General features: G+C 37.6%; 2 protein-coding genes across 2 annotated transcripts in view; one reads left to right on the forward strand and one right to left on the reverse strand.

The window, feature by feature from the left end:
• LOC137970663 (RNA cytidine acetyltransferase-like) overlaps positions 1–13054 on the reverse strand; it is a 34448-nt gene extending 21394 nt beyond the window's left edge. Inside the window, exons 1-11 of the mRNA XM_068817186.1 lie at positions 12918–13054; positions 10879–10970; positions 7752–7923; positions 7470–7592; positions 6428–6489; positions 4652–4766; positions 4093–4200; positions 3734–3867; positions 2092–2185; positions 1349–1447; positions 642–778 (exon numbers count right to left, since the gene is read on the reverse strand). Of these exons, the coding sequence (XP_068673287.1) occupies positions 642–778; positions 1349–1447; positions 2092–2185; positions 3734–3867; positions 4093–4200; positions 4652–4766; positions 6428–6489; positions 7470–7592; positions 7752–7923; positions 10879–10970; positions 12918–13025 (1244 nt within the window). The 5' untranslated portion in view covers positions 13026–13054. The remainder of the gene's footprint in view (positions 1–641; positions 779–1348; positions 1448–2091; positions 2186–3733; positions 3868–4092; positions 4201–4651; positions 4767–6427; positions 6490–7469; positions 7593–7751; positions 7924–10878; positions 10971–12917) is intronic.
• Positions 13055–13169: 115 nt separating this feature from the next.
• LOC137971085 (eukaryotic translation initiation factor 3 subunit M-like) overlaps positions 13170–20000 on the forward strand; it is a 20075-nt gene continuing 13244 nt past the window's right edge. Inside the window, exons 1-5 of the mRNA XM_068817809.1 lie at positions 13170–13445; positions 13904–14030; positions 14224–14362; positions 15667–15790; positions 16826–16920. Of these exons, the coding sequence (XP_068673910.1) occupies positions 13398–13445; positions 13904–14030; positions 14224–14362; positions 15667–15790; positions 16826–16920 (533 nt within the window). The 5' untranslated portion in view covers positions 13170–13397. The remainder of the gene's footprint in view (positions 13446–13903; positions 14031–14223; positions 14363–15666; positions 15791–16825; positions 16921–20000) is intronic.

Raw genomic sequence — 20000 nt, forward strand, 5'->3', positions numbered from 1 at the left:
CAAAGACCTAACACACCACTTTATTGTAGGAATGCAAACTAACCAGAGCACACCCACAAACAGAGTCACGTCAACAAAAGAAACATCTGATAAGACAATGTGACATCAAAAAACCAAAACTTATCAAAAAACAAAAACCACTTTGTTCCATAAAAGTTTGACGTTCACAAGAAAATTGCTGCTTGAGTAAATGCGGTCCTAGATGTAGTCAACTTCATAAAGAAAGACTAAAGATACAAATGAAGAATTCGCATACAGTTTAATTCCCTACATGGAGCTGCAGTGCTCTGGTCCACGCAGGCAAAAAAAAACTATTTCTGCCACCTCCACAATTCCACACTACAGTCATTGTCAGAGAGACTATTTTTTCCCCATGCATAATGCTCCACTACATTACATTTCCACCTGATTAATAGCAACAAGTAAACAATAATTATTGTTATCATAAGGTGAGTGTGCATTGTAAGTCACAAACACTATTTGATCGTGGAGTTGGGGGGGGGGGGAGGGTTGGGGCAGGTTGGCATCTCTGCACTTGGTTCAATGGTCAAATTGTGATGAATAAAGACAATTTAGTAAGAGTGGAATACAGTACATCATTGGGCCTTAAAAGTCTTAGTCTGTGCTCCCTTGAGTCTCACCCATTGACAGTTGAAGAAAGAAAAACAAGGTATGGTCCCATAAGATCTTTAACAAGAGGCAGCGGAATGGCAGCAGCTTCATCAATCACCACCAGCTCTGCCTGACCAAGCTTGTGGGCATCAGATGGATGAATGTACTACAAATACGAAAAATTGAAACAAACATGTAACTATTATATAAAATTACTTTACCAAAATCATTTCATTATTAATTCTGCATGTACACAGTAATACTCGTTGCCTCAAACCAATCACCAGCTTTTAAAAAAACACCCACACTATTAACAATTCCAAATTTTATTTCATCCATAACAGAAGGACATATTTTGTACTGTTTTTAAACAAAACCCCTTTAGAAGGTCTTAAAATATCCAAGAGGTGACAGTGTGCTGCTTGGATTCTTTATGGGTTTAACAAAAATCTACATTCACCAAGACCAAAAACACTTCTCATATAACTGAATAAAGAAAAACGATGCTGCCTCCCCAACAAAAGAAAACCATGTCATGAAACTTTCACGAATTTGGCAAAATGTTGACCACGACCTGGTGTACACATAACACCAAAAAATAATTAAGAGCTCATACTTAATTTTAATACAAGTAGCTTTATTTGATTATTAGGAAGGACAAAGATTCTTATCATACAAGAACTGATTTTGATCCGCGTCATTTATAAAGATATTTTAAAAGAATAAAACCTCTTACCTGAATTGTCTGTCTGTGTTCTCTGAATATATTAACTCTAACAACAGCTTTATTAAACTCGGGATTAGTTGACTGCACCAATTCATAATCCAGATGTTCCTAGAGAGCAAGGCATTGACAGCTGTAAGAATCTCTGAAGAAGTCTCAAGACATTATTTTGGTGTGGATCAACAAGTCATCACGCATGTGAGAGCCTTGATTTTGATTACCACAGCAACGCGTAAGGATTATAAATTATTCTGCAAAGAAACTGTGCTGGGAGTGTGTGTTGTAGTGCAATTTTTTTTGGTTTGAAAATTTTCAAACCAGTTCAATTCTAATTTTTCTTTGTCTATTAAATTTTATAATGATAACATGAAATAAAGGAAAATCAAAATTGAACTGGTTTAAAAGATTTTGAACCAAGAAAATGTGGACCTGACATGAAGGCAAATACATGTAACAATCAAAACCACTTAACCATTCTCTTGGAATAGATGCTGCTGTAAAGCATTTATTTGTGAATGTACTGTACATGCATTTACTAAAGTTGTGCTTTCAAAATGTACCTAGATTCAAATACTTCTAACCAATTTCGTTTTTTAATTTCATTGTCCCAGTATATGAATTTTAAATATGAAATATGAAATATGAAATATGAAAAATGAAATATGAATATGGATATGAATGTGAATTTAAGACAGTAGTATAATTTAAACCAGTCAAAAAGAAAAAAAAGAGGTGCTGATGATGTCATACACTACCTGAAATTCCAATGCATCAAATCCCTTGAACACAAACTCAAACAATGTGTGTAAATTTTCAGGGCTTGGTGAAGTCACAAACATGTTGGAATACCTAAAATGCAAATAAACTACAGTGTTAACTATTTTTACTTTACAGGAGAGACGGCATTGCACTGCGGCAGGTACAAAACACAGGTCACAGGTCATTGTTTTACCGGGACAGAATCCTTAACATTCATTCAAGCTAAACTTAGGCCTAATTAGGCCTAAACAAAGTTCTTAGGCCTAATATTAGCATTGGTAAACAGTTAGGGTTGTGTCTAAATTGGTAAAACGATGACCTGTGTCCTGTGACCTGTTGTTTCTACCTGCCGAATGCACTGTTACAACAGCCAAGAACAGGCACATGTCAGGTACCTGACTGAAAACCAAGCAAAATTCACTAATACACCTGATTCTAAACAAAGTATGAGGGTTATCAAAAATTATGGCTTACAGAGTACAAGAGTTAACTCTCTCGAAAGCAGACACCATCGAGAATTGGAAAAAGCGTCTGTTTCTAGCAGAGCAGTGTCCGCTTACAATAATTATTTTCATAGCATAGCACTATAAATACATGTTAGACTCTTGTTCATGTCAAACAAATGGGCAGCCTGCTTTCCCGCAGACAAACGAAGATTTGACAATTTAACCGACCCCACTGTTCGGTTGCCTTGTCAAAGATCACAGTTTTGTTTGAATTGCGAATTAAAGACAAATTTCATTGCCAAGAGCCATTTCTTATACATGGGGTGTCCGCTTTAATAAGAAAGAGCATAACCAAAAGAAAAATCCAATTTTAGTTTTCTCAAGTGTCCATGTCCGTTTACGAGGAGCGTTGGGTTACAGGAATGTGTCAATACAGAGTTTGACTGTAAGGTAAAATGGGGAATTGAAAAAGGTGTCTGTAAGTAGAGCTGTCCGCTTAAGAGAGTGTCTGTTAGCAGAGAGTTGACTACATACATTGTACATTGTAATTTCTGTAATTTGTGCATTTTCACCACCTTCAGTTCCACAAAGAATAGCACTCAGTAACTTTTAACAGAATTCAAAGATATGAAAAACATATAATTTTCTTAAAATTAATTTCAGTCCAGTTGTAAGCAAACAGAAGAGAACAGCAACCTTCAGATTGGAGTATGAGGAAGACTCTGAGTACGAGTTCTCAGTTCTGAGCAAGCACATTTTGAAAATGAATGTTCTTTAAAGGTAATGTGCGTGCCCAGTACAGAGAACTTGACTGTACTTGTAGTTGTGCTCATACTCCAATCTGAAGGTCGCTAATAACTACTAACTGAATCTTTTTTTTTTTTTGCAGGTTGCAAAGGAGAAAAAGAACTACCATTACATGTATATGATCTTATGTGTGAAAATATTTATTTTGGCCTGTTTTTACTACCTTGTCTTGATTTGTGGATGAATAACAAAATAATTATTATTTTGACATTGTACAATGTACAGTAAACAATATTACCTTACTGTGTCATGGTTACATGTACACGTAATCCTTTGACTCCTACATGTAATGAGAGAAACTTCATAGATTTTACTAACCCCAGACGATTTAACTCGTCAATGGGATGCAGTACAGGTGTCAATGGGTTAAAATACATGTACCTACCCAAATGCAACAGCAGAGGCTAGTGCCAGTCCCAGTGCTGCTGATTTCCCTCTACCCCGAGCAGCAGTTAAGGTCACAGTGCTTTGCAATGTCTTCTCTGAAATTGCTTCTATAAATTTAAGGACAGCTTTGGCCTGGCATTCCAAGAAAGCAAAAATATTACTATATATTTCAGTCTTACCTTAAGCCCCTGTGAAATTTACACAATGCTTCACAATCTCTCGCGATAAAAAAAAAAATTCTCTTCAGCAAAAATTTGATTTTCAACACAAACTTCTAGCAAACACCTGTTGGGTACCTTGGCTACATTTTATACACAATTTCAAGAATAAAAAGTTCATTCTTTAAAATAAAGGTACCTGATCAAGTGTGCAACAGCAGTTAACAACAGCTCCCACTGGTTGGGTGTCTTGTAAAGATTCCTTTAAACTCTTCAACTCAATTTCATTTGTTGTCATGGTTTCCTCCTTTGAAAAAAAAAGAAGTTTAATTAGCAACATTAAATACAGAAACAGTTATAAATAAGTGGTACATGGTCATGTAACACAGTCTACTAACACACATGTACATGTACAGAACAGGGGCGGATCCACGATTTTTGTTAGGAGAAGGTGAGGTGCACCACAAAGGAATGGCATAGCTAACTGGTAACAGGTTTGTTTTTTTTGCAGAAAACCAGTTGTGGGGGAGGGAGGTGGGGTGGGGGGGGGGGGGGTTGGTGGTGCACCCCCTGCCTCCTCCCCCTAGATCCACACCTGCAGAAGAATGTTATCCACCAAGGATAACAACATTGCACTGGTTCTGGATGAGATGAAACAAAAACAATTAATAATAAATTCCTGGGTCTTCTTCAGCTTTAGGCATCATTAATTTTACACTTCACTGAAAGTAAGAGGAATTGTTTTACTGTACACGTACCTTTGATTTAAGTGGTATTGCAGCAATTGTCAGGGTGTGGGAAGAAATTGGCAAAATATTCAACTGATCATCAATCACCATACAGTTTTTGCATGATGTCAATGACAAAATGAACCTGTGAAACCAAAAATAGAGGAAAATTAGTGCACGGCATCTAAAAACCAAATTTCCATTTCTATGAGCAAAGCTACATGTACACTGAAACTTTAACTGTAGATTTGAGGTTGACACTACAACCAAGCTTGACAATCAGACATTGGTTTGATGCCTGGTTTGCAGTCAAAACACCTCAAGCGTTCCTCTGACGAGCCGATTAATGAGTTCATTATTACAAAGTGATTCAGTAATCATTTAAATAATCTGTTCGTCGGATGACTAAATTAAATGCAAAATTCAAATCAAGCGTCAGTTCAAAACTTGAATTTTGATTGGAATATTGCTAGCTTCCAGTGCCAGGCCGGTGTGAGAATTTCACAGGTTTACTGATTTGCATAATCTGTCAAAAAACAGTCATTTCAGTCCAGCAACATTACCTTTCGGTAATCTTAACAGTATCCTCAAACTTGAGACACTATGTTTTTGAATTATAAAGAAATTATTTTAAAAAGAAAGGCAAATCACACTATAAGTCTTGTTACGATCTTGGCAGATTATGTAAATTGGTACACCTGTCAAATTCTCATGCCGGCCTGGCACCCGAGGCAGAATAATCCAATTGAAATTAATTTTGAGTTTTGAACTGAGGCTTGATTTGAATTTTGCATCATTCATCTGACGAACAGATTATACAAAATTAATGATTACTGAAATCACATTTGCAATAATGAACTCATTAATCCGCTCATCAGAGGAATGCTTGAGCTGTTTTGACTGTAAAGAATTATGAAAGTAACTTACAATGTACAAAGTTACATTTCAAGACCCAAATTGTTTCGACAGTCATGCTAGAGTCTTCATCATTGGTGAACTAGGGCTAAAACAAGAGTCCTTTTATATTCACAGATTACACAAGTCTCTGCCTGTAGCATCCACCCAAGCTCCTTTAACTGGTGACAGTACTGATGGCAGAATTTACTTGTATTTATAAAAAGGAAAGGGTGCTAATCTGCAAGTATAAAAACAATCCTTGTTTCAGCCCTAACCACCCATATATATGGTGAGGACACTAGCTACAACTAAAGTAGCATGAGGGTCAAAACATGGGGTCCTGAATTACTGTAACTTTGTAAGTTACAACATTAGTCTTTAAACCAGAGTGGCATGAATCTACCATGTCTAATTTATTACATTATTCTAAGTAAATCATTACAGCAGGCCAAAGTCAAAATAATAAGTTTGTTGTTGATGCCCATCAACTGTTCAGCTTGCATGAAATTTATAATAATTTTTAAACAATTTTATCTATCACATACACGTATTCCACTGACTCATGTAACACTTGTAACCCATAACCCTGATAGGAGGGTTGTCATATACAATGTACCACTTTGTCTACGTCATTGGCTAAAGGTATTCATTTAAGATTAAGATTTAGTTTCACTGAATCAAACAAGTTTACAATTTGACAAGGTACAGTAAATTGACCATGTACCATACCGGTACATGCACATGTATCTTCATGAGAGTGAAGGGTCCATTGCCAGACTTCAAGCTGGACATATAAAATTTACAGTACATGTATAATTATCTCTAATAATAATATTATTATCTTAATAAACTGCCAGAGAAATACAATGTACAATGTACAAATGAATGTACTTGAAATGTACAATGTACCTTTCATTAAATCTTCCAACAACATCTTGATGGGATTCTGTTCTGTATCTTGAATGAACATCCTGAGGAAAAGAAAATGATATTCAAAACTACATACGTACAATGTATATATACATGCCAAAATCCCAATGACAAGGATCCCAAAAGTATGAGCAAAAGATTTTTAATCAAACCTTTGAAATAAAAATTTAATGACATTACAAATTAATATTAAAGGTGAATGATATATAATGAAACGATGTGCCATGAAATTAGTGATCAAAATTAATAAATGTAATCATATAATACACTGTATCATCTTCTAATAACTAAGACACCTGAGTGTAAAATTGATGGCACCTACAATCACATGCTGCAAGCCATCCCTAATATTTCATGGAGATTGCACCCCACTAAATTACACACTTTATACATGTACACTGTAGATCAACCCCAGACATTTCAATTATACTATGCGAGCAAAGAATGAGATTTGACGGACACTGCTGGCGAGCCAAACAAGAACTGGCTAGTGACCTTTTACTCTGGTCCCCTCACCATGGCCACGCTCGAGTCATATGTCCAGCCACCATATACATCCCCCAATTAAATGTAGACACTGGATGCCTTTGTAATTACATCCGCAAATGGTTAGACTTTTCTTCAAGTCTTCTCGGATAAGGACTATAAACCGTAGGCCCAGTCTCACAAATATCTTCCATGTTCATTAGTTCCCTGTGGGACCTTAAAGAACCCACAAACTATTCGAGAAGAGTAGGGGATGAAGTTCCCAGTGTTGTGGCTATCCTCTGTGATTATATGGGTGGGTGGGTATAGCAAGTCCACATCAGCTGAATAGCTGCCAAAACTTCAACCTGCTCAAACAAATAAATAACAAACAAACAAGCCTCCCCGAACACCTCTCAAACCAGCTGATGGATCATAACGGTTGGCATGGTAGAATTAATGTCTGAGTTCGCTCGACCAGATGATGATGATGAATAACTATAAATTACTACACTGAACTTTTTATCTTTAGAGCTGCCATGCACAAAATACATACCATTGCCATTGTGTACAGTTGTTTCAAAGACGACATTGTCCTGAGAAGAAGCACTACAAGACCTCCTCCTTCTACTGTCTCCACTGTCCTGGCCAACAGATTTGGTGTGAGGGCTTCAAAGTCCTTTAGTGGGGAAAATTCATGGCATTGCAGTTTTGAAATTCAATAATTGCACTGTAGTATTATTCTTCCCAAACAACCTCACACTTTTACCCCGGTACTTAAAAACAATTTTTTTATTCTTACACAACTACATGTAGAGACAATACCACTTTTTCTTACCTGAAGAATACACATGCCATAGGTGTTACCAAGAATTTTATGTGTCTCAGCATAGTAACAGTACCGGATGTTAGTTGAAGACACAAACAACTCAAATGGATCATCTTTTTTTAGATCCAGGGTACCACTTTTTATTTTCTTCTGTAGTTGTTTCATTCTCTTTTTTCTGTGGCTAAAATAAAAGCAATTTAATGTGAAATCTAAGAAAAGTAAGTGAAAAATGAAGAGAAAGAAAGATACAAGACAAAAAATAGGCACGCATCGCATACGTGTGGTAGTGCAGTAACACAGCGCTTTATTCCATATTGTCAACTGAGTTGTGTTTTGTCTTCCAGGACATTCAAGTTGTCTTTGCATATGTAGCTCTACACCATATTTCATTACCACATATCATTATAGTGCCATGGTAGAAATTTTAGGTAAATAGCCCCCTGAGAAGACATGTGGTTACTAGCAAAATACAAAAACCAGAAAGATTGAAAGATTGACATTGGCTTTGAGGCTGACATGTTGGTCATTTTCAAGTTCCCTCACAACTTCTTCTTCACCCCAAGTTTAAGTGTGCACTCTGAGCATCTGAGAGCTTTCTAAATACAAAAGTTCATTGAAGTTAACTCCTGTACGGTGGGGTTAGTATCTGGATGAGTAACCTCAAAAATACACATGTACCACTTTGTAACAGAAACATTATAAGGACCAAAAATTCTATTTTAAAGGCGCAGTGTCATGCGATGGCATGTGCAGTATTTTTCACAAGGAGATTTTAACAGATGTTAATTTTTTTGCTTTTTCTGTTGAAGTCTAGACTAAATACGGCTTTTAAAAAGCACTAAAATGCATATTTATCAATTATCGACAATTTGGAGTCCAAGAAATAAAATCGAACACAAATATGATGCCATGTTTGTTTTCTGCGTGACAGCTGAATTCAGTGAAGTACTGTGACCGGGAACACTGTCGGCGGTTCAAGCACTCACACATAAATTTTTTTTCTCTACGATAAACAAGACATATTATCAAGATTAACATGCATTTTAAAGCTGAAAGAGAGTGCATTTATTTCCAAGAGACGACTTTGAAGTCGAAAGACGATAAGCAGTGAAAAAAATCAGCCGTGTTTTACTCACCGCTTGCGGTTTTATAATTCATATATCAAATAAACACAACCAGTGCATCCAGTTCCTCTCACCTATAGGCAGCTCTTTCTTCAAAATATTCAAATAGACATTTAGAGCGAAGATAGTAAATGTGTTAGCAACAAACGATGACGTGGTGCATGGTCTCTGACATGTAAGTGATTCGCTAGAAACGAAATATGAAGATGGACTTCGATCCTTGGTAATAGTGAAACAGCTTGTGCTTCGATTATGTACACCATACATCGAATTTCTCATGAATTCACATCTTAAAAAGTTTCTCTTCATTGTAGACGCTGTATTGGTATTTTGACTGCTCTTCTTTTAGTTTCTTGAGGAGACTTAATCACCATTTGTCCGCTTCCAGCTCGATGGCCGCCACGACTCGACATGGTAACACACGATCAAAACCTTTTCCAAACACCAAAATCAAAGAAAAAATGAGCAAAGAACAACAACAAAAATATAGTGAATTTGTTTCTGAACGCCACAGGATATTTGGTTCACTAAAGTGACCACGGATGGCTTTGATGGTGTAAGATATTCACTCCTTTGAAAAAGTTGGCAAAATTTTTCAAAAATTTTGGCAAGCTGTCACGCATGCACCACCAGTGACACTGCTCCTTTAACGCTCAAAAATGCGAACTAATCATAAGCAAGGTACGGATTTTGTTAGCCTGCTTTATGCAAGACAAATATTGATGCAAAAGTAAATAAACCATACTGATAAACAGTTTTAAGAAGAGCAGAAGGAAGATCAAGAATAAAATATTTTGCCATCAGCAACAAAATTTGCGACATGAAAACAACATAAAATTTAATTTTGAACCGCCAATGTACATTGTAAAAAGTTACTATCAGCGAAAAACTTTATGGGAGACAGGGTTTTCATTAAGTTTTAAAGTAAACGGGACCTTGTGATAGAGTGAGCGGGCACCCCTATATACACGAATAGTCTGGCTTTTGATCTTGAGACCTGCTTTGAGCAATGGCGAGTACTGTACTCAGTTTAGACAGGTGATAGTACCTGGGTCCCGGCTTCTAATAAATCCCCTGTGAGAGTTTTGCTATGTTCAATTTTTTCTATATTTGTACTTTTGGCTGTGCACACAAGGAAATCACAAAATCGAAAGTGACATCGAATTCTGCTGGCGTGGTGATCAAGTTACCTAGTGTGTTCACTCGGGACAGAAATGATACATTGTTGTACCTCTGTGTCAAAATTATGGCAAGATATCAGGTTTTGTTTTTGTTAGTTTTTTTTTTTTTTTTTTTAAGTGTTATAAAGTTTGACAAGAATTGTGCGAATTCAATGCAAATATCACAATTGCCCAACTCTTGAGGTTGACCATTGTTTCTGCAAAGTCACCAGATAATTCCACTGTTTGGGAAATAGCAGCTGCTTTATTATTCATCAGCATCACAACTTTTTTAAATAACTTAACTTAATCGGACTATCTTGAATTTGGGTAGGATAATGTCTGATAAATGACAGTAACCTCCACTAATGGAGGTATTGTCCCAATAATTGTTTTATGTCAGTTGTCCTGAATTGTATCATGTCGTACATGTAATTCTTCTACTTTAGTCCACTGTTACAATTCTTGTGATTCATAATATGTATTAATAATAATAATCACCACCATCATCATAACAACAATAACAACAACAATAACAAGGAAATTTAAAACAATAATAATTATTGTGACTCAGTATCACTTATTAATATAAAGTAACCACATCACTTAGCACCATCCATTCAGGGTTTCCTTGAATTAATAGCCAAAACTGCAGGCACTTTCCATTTGACAGAACGGACTGGTCAGACCAGGCATTTGGAAGGATGAACTCTACAACTGCTTCAACAGAACACTTTTCGAGGATGATATACACTGTATACTCCTCCAGATGAATGGGAGGGATTATGACGGGTCTGGCCAGGTGAGTTCTAACAAAAAAGGAAACTGCCCTTTATGTACATCTGTACAAACCTACTAAATCCAAGCTCTTTCTTGTAGCACCACAAAACTGTAGGTCTTGCTTTGACTACTGACTTGGATAACATGTGATGAAGGATGACAACCTATAACAAGATAAAGTCAACAGAGCCTCATCACTGCAGTGTCCTCTGGATCATCTTACAGTTGCTACATTAATCAATTGTTATATCACTCATTGTTATTTATGTGTCAACCAGAGGGTTAAGCTTTGATTGCACTTCGCAATCACAGTTTGCAATTTCGATGATTCCCATACAATTTTTTATTTATTGTCTTCGCTTACTCATGCAACTGCAGAGAGATAAATAATATTATACATGTATGCCAAATTGATTGATTTTGCTTAACACATTAGTTCCTAATATATGCCTGAAATTAACGCTTGGGTTACTATCGCACTACACGAATCACGTCACGCTCGACAGGAATCGCGTAGCGTGCAATGCGAATCGCGTCCTGCACGAAACGCGACGAAAGGTGGTAACTTACTTTTGAATGGTACTGTAGGTCCCAGAACTGGAAACTTGAAAAAATAATTATTTCTAGGTCATCTTCAACGTCCTTCAGATAAAAATTCTGAAGACCTTGCAATTTTGATTTTGGATTTTGATGACTTTAGTTTAGTTTTAATAGTTTAATGTACTCGCCACAATTCATGGAGTGGCAGGGAAGAGGAACAGAACTTTTGTCCCAATTGACACCTTACCCTTTTTCCATAGATCAGACCACAACACCAGGAACTCCACGCCCTACTCAAATAGTATCGTGTGTTCTTTAACGTCCCACAGAATTTATACCCAAGGGTTGTGAGACGTGACCTCCGGCTTATAGTCCTTATCCAAGAAGACTTGAAAGTCTAACAATTTGCAGATGTTGTTACAAAGGCAGCACTTTCTCCTCAGTTATTTAAAGATCCTGAGTGTTGGTCTGGCCGGAGTTGAACTCACGACCTCCCGCGGTGCTGAGCCACCGGTGTGCAGTGTGAAACCAACCTGTGAAAACTATCTATTGTTTTCTTTCTTTTCTCGAGTGGAGTCCAGTTGGGAGTCCACGTTTTGTACCATCCCTGCTCAAGACCTACTAAAATCTCCCTTCGATTCCACGCATGAACTGTCGTTAACCCTTTCACTCCTGTGGGGTTCCCCATTGACGAGTAAAATCGCCTGGCGTTAGACAGAGTAAAATCTATAAGTCTAATAGGCCATTTTACAGTTGTTTGCTCTGCGACTTAGCCTATGAATGGCTGCGAGGCTGCCGGTGACCTTGCATTGATACAGCCCCGACTGCTTTTATCATGCAAATTGTGTTGTTGTAATTCTAATTAGTCCGTATTAACATTACAAAACCATGGAGGTTTGTATCAAAACAGGGTCACCGGCAGACTCGCTTCCATTCATAGGCCAGGTAACTTAGCTAGAACTGTAAAATGGTCTATTGGCCCTTACAGGAGTGAAAGGGTTAATGGGGACATAGTTTTTGAGTGAAGCTAGCTGTTGTTGACCCTTTCACTCCTGTGGGGTTCCCCATTGACGAGTAAAATCGTCTGGCGTTAGACAGAGTAAAATCTATAAGTCTAATTGGCCCTTACAGGAGTGAAAGGGTTAAAAAAATTACCGCAAGCATAATTGAACATCTACCTTCCCCTTGGCAGCATTTCTACCATTTGGTTAAACTACATGTACACTGTAGTATACGTGTACAGCTACTTGTTATATCATCTCAATGCATTATTGTCCAAGCGCAAGCATCGCTAATATAATTTATCTACTTTATTGCTAAATGCTTATCCGTATTTTTGCTTCTTTGTATATGCTTTTTCGTATTCTTAAGCTCCATATCTTTGTATATGCTTTTTCGTATTCTTAAGCTCCATAAGAAGCTCTACAACTCTAAACTCTGGCGAATACAATTTTTCTTTACGTTTCTTCAGAAGTCTGATACAGTTACACAGTACAGCATTAACTTTGTTATGCCACCGGAAATGGCATTTTGCAAACATCGCGTTGCAAATAACTTATTGGATAACTCACTTGATCTTTCCCTTTGTCGCCCACAATAACAAACATTGACCTATGTTTCTTCTGCACACCATTTTCAATCAAAATACGAAGCCGATTGTCTAACTTTTTGAGTACCATTTTGCCTAAAATTGCACGTGTAAAACAAAGTGCTCCATGTATGGTATATGATAAGTCCTCGATAAGTCATAAGGCCATTAATCGGCACCACGCGGAATTGTGGTCAGCGGCTTGTATTCTGTGTATATAAGCGATAGATGAAGTACCAACGGAGGAGCCTAAGTAGGATGTTGGAAGAAAATTATATACCCCTTTGTACCTATCCATACTCTTGTACAACTTCTTTACAATACATAAGGAACTTACAAAGAAAATAGAAAGGTAAATACAGATAAGACCAGTGAAGCCCTCAGTGACCCATACACGACGTACCCCCCAAGAGATTTTCCCGTGTTTTCCTCTTCCCCTAAAATCCAGTTCAAAGAAGTAATTATGGAGCCAATTTTACCAGCTTTTATTGATGTCGAGGAGCAAGATCAGGTATGGTTCTTGTAATCTTTCTAATACTTATCAAATCCATTTTGTCTTTTTTTAAATGGCTTCGTATCAGAGGAAGCGTGGAACATTCAACGCGTCACGTGTTGCACATGGCACGCGGCACTCATTTTTGTTTCTCTTTCTCGACGCGCCTGAATTTGATTTTAATTAGTTTAATAGGGGTGTACGACAACTGCAGGCTGCCTACAAATAGCGTTAATAAACAGTTTTATTGTAGTCTAAGGATCCATAAATGTCAAATAACGCTGATAAACGGTATAAGTCTAAGCACCCATTCTAAAACGGTTAGCTTTTATTAAATTTCTGCGACTTAGGGTTAGTCTGCAATCTGCAGTTTGTAGTCTGCAAGTGCATGCTAGACACCGGTTTAATAGATGCTAGTGTATCATCTTGTACAGATGATACATGTCCATAAAAGTATTTTCTATTTTTTCTTTAAGGCACAGGAAATCAGAGCTTACCTCCGATCCTGTGGTGCAGATATAAAAGAGGAAAGTACAACTCCATTACATGAAGACCTGGACCAGTTGTTGTCAGCTTGTGACATAACTTTTAAAAATGAATCAGGTGATTGTTACAACAATGATGACAATAATTATTATTATAACAATGATGATACATGTATCAACAAGGCAGTTCCTTTCTTCATATATATTTTGTTGTAGAGGTCATGTTATAATAAACAACATGGGTATAAAGCTAAAAAACTTACTGTTGTGATGCATCATGCCGAATGTTTATTATCTTTTTTTCTCCAAAGAACTTGAAGGTGTTATGAACAGTCTCTTATCACTCATATTGGTGGTGACAGAAAATAGAGATGACTTAATAAGAAAATTCTGCCATAACGTTGCTGAAGCAAACACAGAGGAAGCCACATCATTGAGTAGACTAAGAATGTAAGTTCACCTTAAAAGCTGGCAAGTTTAATCTGCAGGTCGCAGGTCACAGGTTGCATGTCATTATTTCACCAACACAGAAAGTATCCTAAACATTCTTAAAAGCTAAGCTTAGGCCTAATTGGGCCTAAACAAAAGTTTTTCGGCGTAAGGTTAGCTTTTATGAATGTTTAGGATTAACTTTCTGTATTGGTGAAACAATGACCTACAACCTGTGACCTGCGACCTGCGACCCGCAGATTAGAACCGCTGCTTAAAAGCAATGTGGTTTTCAGTCATTTAGTTCCGCGGGCTCTTTTAGTGATCAGTCCATCTTTCTCATTTGTGGAGAATTGATTTTTTAATTGATTTTATAGATATTAGGGCCGTTTATACAAAAGAAAATAAGCCGCGGCTAACTCTGGCCCCTGCTCACATAAGACGCAAAAGGAACTATTTATACGAGTAAAAACTCCCCGGCCAGGATAAGCCACGGCTTGAGAAAGCTGTGAACGTAGATTTTGTACCATTTATACGGGTTGTTCACAGCTTACATAAGCCGCGGCCAGAGTAAGCCGCGGCTTATTTTCTCTCGTATAAACGGCCCTATTGTAGGTGAAAGCAGGTGCCTTCAAGGAGACTTTTCCAACCTTCCAACATAAACCCATTCCTTTTCCCATCCATACAACATGCCTGTACATTCATGAAAGAAAAAAACTCCAAATGATTATGTTCCTAACTCTTTGCAAATAACATGTGGGTTTCTGAAACATCCTACTTGAAATAGTTATGACATCTGATGTACCGATAATCAGTACATCAGATCTCATAACTAATCCCTATCCAAAAAGATTTGGTGTGGTTGTCTTAAAAAAGTGACCACTTATTACATGTAGTTATTGAAAGCCATGAGTGTCAATTAGCCTGCGTCGCAGACATAATCTGGCACAGGTTAGTAACATCTGCAGAGCAGTGCTGAAGTCCTCTTTCTGGGCCCCGAGCAGCATACCAGGATTTGAGTGTGTGCCGTGATTGGTCAATTAAAAAAACAATTGTTTGATTTGCCGTCAATTATTGGCACACAAGACTGGTAATAGCCACTCAGGTTAAAAGGACCCATTAGGGGTCCAGAACAAGGATCTTGGCGCTGGTTCACGGATGTTACTAACCGGTGTTCTAGATTATGTCTGCAACGGAGGCTAGTGTTAATCTGAATTGGGCTGCCTAATGTACCCACAACCTCTGACACGGTAATAAGTGTTGATTTTACATATCATGCTATCATGTTGTTGATTATAGTGTCCTTTATGTTCTGGTCTTTATAGACTCAGCATTCTCCTGAACTGGCTTCATGAGAGAGATCCTGTTAGATATGATGTTTATTGCACACAGATCAAAGTCGCGGGCAAGGCGGGCATGATTGATCAAATTACGGTTTCCTTGGATCAGGTACTATTGTTGTGCACTCTGTTGACAGCTGTGGATAATTTAGCTTATTTGTTGTTTTCCTTAGTGATAAGATCGGACACAAGAATTCAGCCATTTCTGTTTTGTTAAACTTATTAGATAAAAGCTTGATCAGTGTTACAGCCTGATGCAGCTGATCTGGATGAGTAACATTATTAAAGGCCCCCAAAACTGAACTTGTGACATTTTACCTGCCCTTCCCTGGCTCATTGTCAGGTCATGTGTTGTTATTTGCACTTTCCCTGCTTACATTTTCACCATGTTGTAAGTCTGCATGGTTACACCAAGAAATTGGTGACTAAAGTTGAAGTTTTTGTAACAATCATGAAGTACCGTAGTTTGATTAGAACATTAATTTAAGAGAGAGGATGAATCTGGTAATCAAAAACAGTATGTTTGTGATTTCTTCAAATAGACAGTCTTAGGCCCAGTTCAGACGCCGATCTTTTCATGAGCCGAACCTAATTCCTTGAATTAAGTACATGAAAAGATCGGCGTCTGAATCAATTTGGAACGGCTCACCCGTTCTTCCCACCTGGCTTAGCTGGGAATTTCGCCTTTGGAATGCCTTTGGAACGGCTTTGATTCAGACGCCGTACTTTTCATTTGCTGATCCTAATGCATAAATTATTATAATGCATTTTGCAAGCAGTTTATCTCAGAGAGCATGCGTACTGGAGCTTGTATACCTCACTCGCTCAAAATGGCGACGTGGAGAGCTACTTATGCTTGTCAAAGTAGCATCAGCATCCGCCATGTTTATTTACTACTCCTGAAAACTGCTGACCATTTTCCCTGCTTTTACTGGAACTGTATTAAGAACAGCCAAAAAGAACGGCATCTGAATTAACAGGCATACTTTTGTTAATTTGGGTCGGCCCAAATTCGATTTGAGTTCGGATCATGAAAAGATCAGCGTCTGAACCGGGCCTTATTTTCCTGGTGTATTCTCAAACCCAGTAACACAATAACCTGCAGCACCTTAAAAGACAATAAATTTTCAAATTTTACCTGTAGGTGAAGTCCTGGATTACGATGTGGGAACTGGATGGGGAGAAGGCCAGAAAGGTTTACAGACTGCTTTTTGATGCACTGACGGAGGACAGGCAAAGGTACAAAAGTACCATTAGTAGCATAGCAGTATATTGAAAATTCAGCAACTCTCATTGCATTAGCTTCCCGCAGAAAGCGGGAATGTATTTTCTTAAGAACTTCTGAGTGCCATAATATTATTGTAATCAGAGGTTCCTACCTGACACATCAAATGTGCATGGTGAATTGGTCAAATTGTCACACCTCAATGATGACGCCCGTCTTGTCCCAACTTGTTGGGTGTGGACCAGCCTGATTCTGGAATTTTCGTGTGGTCACTAACCACAATGGACGGGAGCTGCTTATTGGGCTCTTCCCACCTCTCAGTCTCTTGGATGTGGCTGTTTCTATAATAATGCTTCTTCCCTTACGGCAAGGGTGTCAATCAAGGTTGGGTGAGGTTTACAGTGGCCAAGGAGGATGTGAGTAAGATGGGCATCGGATACAGAATGTAGTTTTGAGCAAGGGGCTGGCATGTTGCGATAAAGAGGATGGCTGGTTCATCCTGCCTTTAGCCCTGTACATATAGTTGGATTGTGGAAAAGCCAATAACATGTTATCTTCACATTTGAAAAGATCTCCATTGCTATGGTTATATCAGGGCTCGAAATTAACGAAAAAATCCAGTCGCAGTTTGCGATAAGATACGAAAATTTAGTCGCAACTTCGCAAATTTTAGTCGCAAAATCGCCGCGCTGCATTGTGTTGTCAGTGGTTTAGCAAAAAAATATGAGCCCGCAGTACTTGTGTGTAAAGAAACTGCTGAAAATGGCGAATGATCGAAGGAATGGAGCTGTGCACGTAACATCGCAGATAAATTACTATACAATTACGCTACCTTCAGAGAAAATTCAGAGCGAGAAACAAAATAATTTTGTCATTTATTTATTTATTTATTTTAGCAAAAGTAGCAGCAAAGTGGCAACTTCTAACCCTTTTGTTTCGAAAGAACGAAGGTGATAACAAGTCGCAAATTTGCGACTTCTCCCGATATTTTAGTCGCAAAGGGAAAAATTTAGTCGCAAATGCAACCGTATTGGTCGCAATTTCGAGCCCTGTATATACATAATAAATTGCACTGTTGTTTTACGTTAAGACTACAAAAAATCGTTGTAAAGTGAAGTGGTTTGGTATTTCATTGGTGTTTATATAGTAAACAAAACTTGACATGACGGCTTGGAGATATGAAATTTCTCTTCTCATGTTGAAAAATGCTTCTCTTGTTCACTGTGCTCACTTGTGAAAGATATTTTAACACTTAAAGAGAGATTTCTTATCACTGTGTGGGCATTTATCCTCTACTTTATTATAACCTACACCTGTACTTATGGAGGACTCTTTTTAACAGCTATTAATTTCTTGGGTTTGTTTCACTGATTAGTTTCATTGACCGTGAAAATCTCCTAAGGGAAGCAGTCATTTCAGGACATACATGTAAACAGTATACTTATCAGATGAGGACACTTGGGTCATATTGCATCCTTCAGATTGTACATTCATTACTATTAGCCAATTAATGTAGCAGTATTTTAACTATTATGGCTATTTCCAAATTAATGCTGTGAAACATAACGTAATGAAAGTACTGTATGCAATGTGTAACAATGGTTTATAAAAATGCATTCCGGCATGCATGAATGGACACATTGAAACTGAATTGTGTGTAAGAGAGGAAGAGACCAATAATGAAGAAAAAAATACCTAGGAATGTAAAAGTGCAAAGTAAATGAGTTGAACAAGAGAGGCCCTTAAATTACAATGTACCGTAAATGTAATTCAAGATCTTAAATCTACTCATAATGCCCCTTACATTCCTTTTGCTCATATTAGAATTAATTTGGGGCACCTACTCCATTTAGTTTACTAACTATTTACATGTACGTGTCCAAAACTCTGCATACACAACAAATATTTAGTACCTTACTGTTCTTTCTTCTCCCTAAGACTTTTTCCCCTTTTATTGTTACTGTAACATACACTGTAGGATTGTAAATTAGACAAGTGTGATTCTTTTCTATTCTACAATATGTATTGTATCCACCATTTTGTTGTAACACTACTGTACAAATTATCCTAACTTTTCTGTACATAATTTTTTCTGTGTAAGTTAAATAGAAATTGACTTGAATTGACTTGACTTGCCCCAGTAACTATGTGAAAAAAACTTAATATGGTCTGAATATTTGACGAAGGTACTGTTGTTCACTTGAAAGTACAAAAAACCTAACCTGGAAATACCATATTCCTCCAAAAGACTCAAACATTATGCTGTGTAGATTTTTTCGTAGACATCTATTGAGAGTATAGACTTAACAGAAATAGGCCTGGAATAAATCACAGAACTTGTCGAACACTGTACCAGTTAATTCTGCAACCAGCAGTCACAGCTACATGTAGTCTATTAACAAAGGGAATCCTTCTTAGAGCAAAGACCCCATCTCTAATCTTTTTTTCTGGCTCACATCAGAGTAAATTGGGGGATGGAAATACTTAATTTTTCGCCATTCTTGTCACCAACCTTTTTGTGTGGGATTGCCCCACACTTCGTCAGCGTACGAGAGCCAAGTGTTTGTCACGTGGACTCTATTAGGAAGAGAGAGGACCCTGGGAATGAGAATGAGTGTTTTTGTGTGGAGGCCATTACTCTTCTCAGCTGTTGTCATTTGGCCTATTTTGACTTGTTTTCCCCGTGCGATTTACAAGGTAAGGAGAAGTCGACTTCCTCTCTGACGTTTGTATGAAGCGAGTTGTGTCAGGTATATTGCACGGAGTCATGCCTTCAAACTTATATCGGAGAGATACATGATGAAAAAGTCCAGTATTATCCTGTAGATTTACGATTAGCAATTTGAGGTTCCCTCTCTTAACTATGATTTGTTGACATGTTGCGTGACGGTGCCAGTTTTTGTAGATTCGCAAGTTAAAAAACTAATGCCTTCAAACTTCCTGTCAAAAATTTTATTTTCACATTTACTGGTAATGTTAAAACAGAAAAGCTAATTAATTTGTAAAAGTATAGTTTACGTAAAGTGTTGTAAGCTGGAAGCACGAATACTCTTAGCTGACAATTGCACTTGCCTTGCTGACAAATAAAAGGAAT

This window comes from Montipora foliosa, chromosome 9 (assembly GCF_036669935.1).
Source record: "Montipora foliosa isolate CH-2021 chromosome 9, ASM3666993v2, whole genome shotgun sequence".
NCBI lineage: Eukaryota > Metazoa > Cnidaria > Anthozoa > Scleractinia > Acroporidae > Montipora > Montipora foliosa.